The following is a 6,107-nucleotide window of genomic DNA, read 5'->3' on the forward strand; positions in this document are numbered from 1 at the left end:
ATTGTGGTTACAGTAAACTGTTAAAAAGCCCTGATGGCATTTTAAGTCTGTTTTGGCTTTGGCCATTTATTCACTTGTTGTTGCTAAACTTAGGGGTTGCTGCACTAATCTTCTCTGCAGCTCCATTATGATCGAGCTGATTACTCAGCAGAGGTTTGGTGTTTTTTTTTTCTGCTCTGGCTTCCTGCCTAGCACTGAAAAAAGATGAGAATACAAAAGGGATGGCTAATAACCATGTCCCCTAGTGTCACCCCTAAGTGGGTGACAGGGTCCCACTTGGCTGCCTGGTTAACAAACCAGCAGTGCGTTTCACTCACTGCTAAATTGGAACTGACACCAGTGTTAATGTGAAAAGCTTGGACATGCCTGTTTTTTTTTTTTTCTCCATGAATACAGAGCTTTTTAAATAACTTCATTTCAGTATATCACTATGGATATGTAGTGTTGTTTTGTGTGTGTGAATTTAAGATATTTAAAATGAATCAGTGTTAGAGTAAGATCTAACAAGAACCTTTTACTCTCCACACAACAGACATAAATTGCTGTCAGAAACAGTCGGTCTGATGGAGGTGAATATAGAAGCAGAAGTGTATGCAGGTGCTGTGACCCCTCTGTCATGTTGAGAGAGAGGATTTATGGGGAAGTGTTGGCCACAGACCAACACACTCAGCTGATTGGATGAATTGTGCAGTGAAAAGAAGTGGAGGCCAACAAGGATAAAAGGGAATAAAGGCCTTCTGGTGGTGATAGTGATACGAGTGGTGATGTTCCAGTGTGTGTGTGTGTGTGTGTGTGTGTGTGTGGGAGATGTCAGTCATGTGTAATGAATCAGGAGGGTGTGCTATTATGTGAACACAGCTGCAGTTTTCAGCAGTGTGTGTCGTGCGTGTCTATGTAATGTACTTAAGTATGACAGGCTAGTAGCTGTTGCTTTAATTGGGCCTAACCCTTTGCCCTGTGGCCAGCATGTTTTATTGACTGCAATAAATGGGTCGAGGTATCAAGTGTCCTTTTGTTAAGCTTGTTTAAGCATGAAGCCTTTTATGTGACTTCAATTTATGGAACGAGTACTTATATTTTATTCTCTATGTAAAAACACTGTAAAAATACTGTACATACACATCTTTGTCATGAAAATGCCTCTGTGCACCTGAATGTATAATTATGATCTATACACACGACATTGTGTTTTTATACTTATACTGTATTATGAAAATATGCTGTCGTACTGCACAAAACATTATACTGTATGTTGAAGATACTAGATACTAGGTGCATTATCGGGAGACAATACTGATATCAGATACACATCAATGCAAATCTTGCCTGACATTTAGTTACATATAAATTCAATAAGACACACTCTTCCCAGCTGTAGCTACTAGCGTTAACAGTGTCATGTATGTCATACAGCATATAGCGTGTAGTGCCTCGTGCTGTGTGTGTTGGAAGGAGTGTTACAGTTATGCTGAGGAACATGATCTGTGTGTAGCTTGAGGCAGTGGTAACTGTATCTTTGTGACCCTGAAACGCAGACAGGAGATCAGGCCCTGCTTTATTTTATAGTGAAAGACTCTGATCAAACAAAAGGTTCGATCCCGGAAGAGCATCACTTTCATGATTGGATATATTAGAAACCGTAGCCTAGGTAACAAGTGTTGTTCAATATGTTTATTTCCCCGGTGTTGTTTTTTACTGTTCACCTTCGATTCAGTGAGAAAGAAATGACCTTAAAATATAACACGAGAAGAAGCAAAATATATATAAATGTACATAAGTTTCTGTCTTAGAATAATGACACTTTCTTTGCTGGTTCCTGTCACTCTGCTGGGTTTATTACAGATATATAGTGTGTTAAATAATTAAAAAAAGATTCGTACAATATGATACAGCTTCAATTTCCAAATCAGATGAGGCTGCAGTTACTGAGAGATGTTATACACTTGTTTTGAAACAACTGTGGGTCTATTAAATTACCTATTTATTATATATACACAGTAAACAATGTTTCTGTTCATTAGATTAGAGAAGATTGAATACAAGCTGTCGTCACACCATGTTGCTGTTTGACAAAATGCAGCTCTTATTTCCTGTTCTTTGAACATGCTAATGTTTCTACTTGCTTGTCTCCCCCCTTTCTCTTTGTATTCTCCTTTCTGTAGTAATTACCTTCTCGGCCAATCAGATCCTGATGCCCTGGAAGCCTGCATTCTCTCCCTGAGCCACCAGGGGGGGCCTCAGTCCCACAGTGGGACATCCAGCACTGAGTTTGCCTCAGCTCCAGTCAAGCTGTCCCACCCTACCTCCTCTCCCTTCTCTTCTTCTCCTCCTGCTCCTGTTTCTCCTCCCTCCTGGCCCCCACAGGCCCACCTGGACTCCCAGTCAGCCTTCTCCCTCCATGAGGGGCGGGGGGAGGTGCCGGGGGCCTTGCATGTGGCCCCGCAGCCTCTTCATCTTGCTTCGCCAGGGAACCTCAGGGACCTGGGACAAGAACCCCGCCATGATGTGTCAACTTTAACAGGTGACATGCAGGAAGACTTTACTTATTCATCAATCTGCAAATTACATCAATAGTTATATTTTGAATACTGTACATTTGTAAGAGAACGATGTAGCTTCATGGATTTGTCAGCAGAGGCCAGTGTGCCCTTGTAGGTGACACAGCCTAGTTGTGGTTGTTCCTCTTCCTTACTGTTTCTATGTTTGTCTTTCCCCATACATAAACGCATACACTCACACATCATACAAACACACAAACAACCACTCTCACCCACTCAGACCTTTGTTCAGATCTGCCAGAGTTGGAGATAGTCAGCCTCCTATCAGAGGGTCAGCCCAACTACACTCTTCGAGCAGACAGTGTGTTTGGATACGACAATGATGACTGGCTACACACTCCTCTGCTGCCACCAACAGTCGTTTTGGGACTCACACATGAGCAGATTGAAGAGACGCTCAAGTACTTCTGTGAGTACTGTTTTATTTACATTTGACATACTGTATAGTGTGTAGTAATGGGATTACTAGTGTCAGGCACTGTGGGCTTCTTTTCTTTTAAATGTAACCCCACTTCATGTTCCCCAAATGACCTTTAGAGGAGTACCATTAAATGGTTAGACCTCATTTTAGGGCAGGTCCCTTCAGTCACAAATTCCAATTGGACCAGATTTTTTAAACCAGGAAATGTAGATGGCCTTCTTAGGGATGTAACGATACACTCAACTCACTTTGATTTTTTGTTCACGATACGATTTTTTCACGATTTTTTTAAATCAAAATGAGCTACAGACAAATTATGACCAAATAAAATTATCTTTTTATTTGTAGGAAAAAAACTTTTTTTACAGAAACTCTCAAACAGTTTGTGTTCTTCTAAAAAGTGCAACTTACATCTTAAACAACAAAATACATGACAAATATCTCCTTTCTTTAGAAACAATCTCACAGTAAACTGGTGTTAACTGGTGTTATGTGCAGTTTTCCTCACAAGGTGGCATGACGTTACTTTGCTTCTCACTGTGGTAGCAGCTGATATGCTGCTGTGTGGGGCAAACAATATGCTGCTGCATGTTGCTCGTGTTGCCGCTATATGTTGCAGTCTCTTGCAATATTTCCATGCTGTTTTGGCTTTGTCTGTCCATTTCTCACGTTGTATTTTGTTATAGGGAATCCAAAATGCCCGCCACACAGGTGATTTCAAACGCTCGGCGCATCCTCTCTTTCAAAGCTACTTTCTACCGTCACCATGTCTTCCCTCGCTCTGTGCTCCAACCATGAGTGACGTGAGTCACGTAACTTGACGCCTGATTTGAACAAATTAATCACCAACCAGTGACTTTCTTTAAGATAACCTAACCTATTAAATAAAAAGAAGACAAAAAAGAACATATCCTACTTCTTTCGCATTTTTTCTGTCAACCATGCGAGCGTCATGGCATTGTACCGATTTTTAATCGCGTAGATGCATCACACATCCCTAGCCACTTCATTTTCCCTCCAGTTTTTTTAACAGTATGCATGATTTTACGTTTTGTGAGTCTGTGAATGAAACATGATGTCAAAGACGCATAGTTGAGAGAGCACAAGCAAGCCGATCATTTTTGTTTGCCCATTTATTTTGTCATTTTCAAACATTTGATTGATTAATAGAAAAATACAGGAGATTTATGATGAAGTTAGTTGCAGCCCAGTAGCTAAACAGTTGCAACTGCTTGCATATCATGTGTGTGTGTGCGTGCGTGTGTGTGTTTGTAATGACCCGAGTGTGTGAAGCCTAATCTCCTCCCCTCTCCGCCCTTTTGTGAGTCACAGATTTCAAATGCACAAAGCCAATTAACCTGCTGTTACTGGATTCCTAAGCAGTTTCCACTTGAACAAACCGTGGAATACCCAGTAGCTACTTTAACATCATGGTGACATGACACCTAAAAAAGCAGTGCACAGGTTGTTCTAGACTTGGGTGGTGATAAACAGGTTCCATTCGCACTCACTACCCTGAGCCTCATAGTATTTAAAATGGAGGGTTGATCAGTGAGTTTAAAACTCTGCTCTGTTGTGATTAAATGTTTAATCCAGATTTTAAAGACCTTCTATACTATTATAACTATAGAATATTTACCTTGACATAATGGATTAAATCAGTGGTTCAGGTCAGAGGCAACATAACTAACATTCAGTGTGAATGTGGCAAATATCAGCCATATTTACTTTGGCAGTGATATCTGATAAGGTTTTGAAACTTTGTTATCAGTATGCTTTGTTAACCAAAACTTTATTTTAAAGATACCCTCAGCCCTCACTTGCTTTAGTGTGATAGGATTAATGAGATTGGATGGCTGCGTTCTCATAATTATAGATAAGGCTTGCCCGGCTGACGCCAGTGACTCGTTCCTATCAGGACCAGGACTAACACTACCTGTCCGGGCAGATTGTGCCATGCTGTAAGTGTTGTTTTGTTAGTGCATATGGTGTTGAATGTTTTTAGTGTTCTCAATGGAGCTGACTATTCCTTCTCTACTTTTTTGTTTCACACCTGGCATGCACTGCGTTCGCCAGGGGGACACACAGACTAACATTTCCCAATGGTGGCACAGGTGTGCACCAGCCATAAATTAGGTCATTCGAAAATGCATTTAAATGTTCATTTTTTAAAATGCAAATAGCGTTCATTTAACACAAAGAGAGAAAACAAGAAACCTAAAAAAATATAGTGCAGATTTAAGAAGTGCAAGAAGTTTAATTAAATTAAATAAAAAAATCCCTAACAGAATTGTCAATTGAATAAAGTGAATATCTGCTTAAAATCTGATTATCTTCACAATTTATTTTTAAAACTTAAGCAAAGACAATAATGATAAGTAGTATCTAATGGTATGGCTGTTTTAAAGTACGAAACAAAAGAACAAAAATCGATTTAAAAGTTGTGTGAAGAGAAAGACCCAGAGAGTAAGAAAAAAAAATGGACGTAGAGAGGGATATTTTATTCGATGTCAGTTACTTTCTAAAGCCACAATTAAAAGCACCAATACCACCTCAGAAAACAAAACCTGTGGGAAGGGGACCACATGAACTTATTTCGATGTAATGACATGACAACTGAAAGTATCATAGCAGAATCCTGCTGCTGTGACTCAACCGTGGGTGTGTAGTCAAGATCCTAACCCACCCTCGAGAAATCCTCAGAATCCCTTGACAACTCAAAGAAGAGCAAGATGAAAAGAGAATAAGTAACGCTAAAGAGTCCCAGCCTCCACGTCATGCATAGGTAGAGAGAATACAAAAGCAAAAAAAAAGCTGACTGGATACAGAATATATATCCCTCAGAAATGATAATTGAGGCGGAGCATAAGCCTGCAAAGATTGCAAAAATATATGATGTGTTTGATGTGACTACAAAATCAAAACATCACACTACTTGGAGCCCTTGTTTAGCATGTGTCCTGTTATTATCTTAGAACACATTATTTTGATAACCTGTCCTTCATATGATATTTGTTTCAGCTTGTCCATAATATTATTAGTCTGTTATATAGCATATAGAAGTGAAGTCAAAAGGGGAAATCAACAAAATAACGACAGTCAATAGTAAACCTATACAAAAAACAACA

At 39.7% G+C, this 6,107-nt stretch overlaps 1 protein-coding gene across 1 annotated transcript in view; it reads left to right on the plus strand.

Moving 5' to 3' along the window:
- Nucleotides 1–234: 234 nt before the first annotated feature.
- The window catches only part of hap1 (huntingtin associated protein 1), a 22,653-nt gene continuing 16,780 nt past the window's right edge, over nt 235–6,107 (plus strand). The window contains exons 1-3 of the mRNA XM_019260148.2: nt 235–257; nt 2,163–2,521; nt 2,779–2,967. Of these exons, the coding sequence (XP_019115693.2) occupies nt 235–257; nt 2,163–2,521; nt 2,779–2,967 (571 nt within the window). The remainder of the gene's footprint in view (nt 258–2,162; nt 2,522–2,778; nt 2,968–6,107) is intronic.

This window comes from Larimichthys crocea, chromosome X (genome assembly GCF_000972845.2).
Source record: "Larimichthys crocea isolate SSNF chromosome X, L_crocea_2.0, whole genome shotgun sequence".
Classification (NCBI taxonomy): domain Eukaryota; kingdom Metazoa; phylum Chordata; class Actinopteri; family Sciaenidae; genus Larimichthys; species Larimichthys crocea.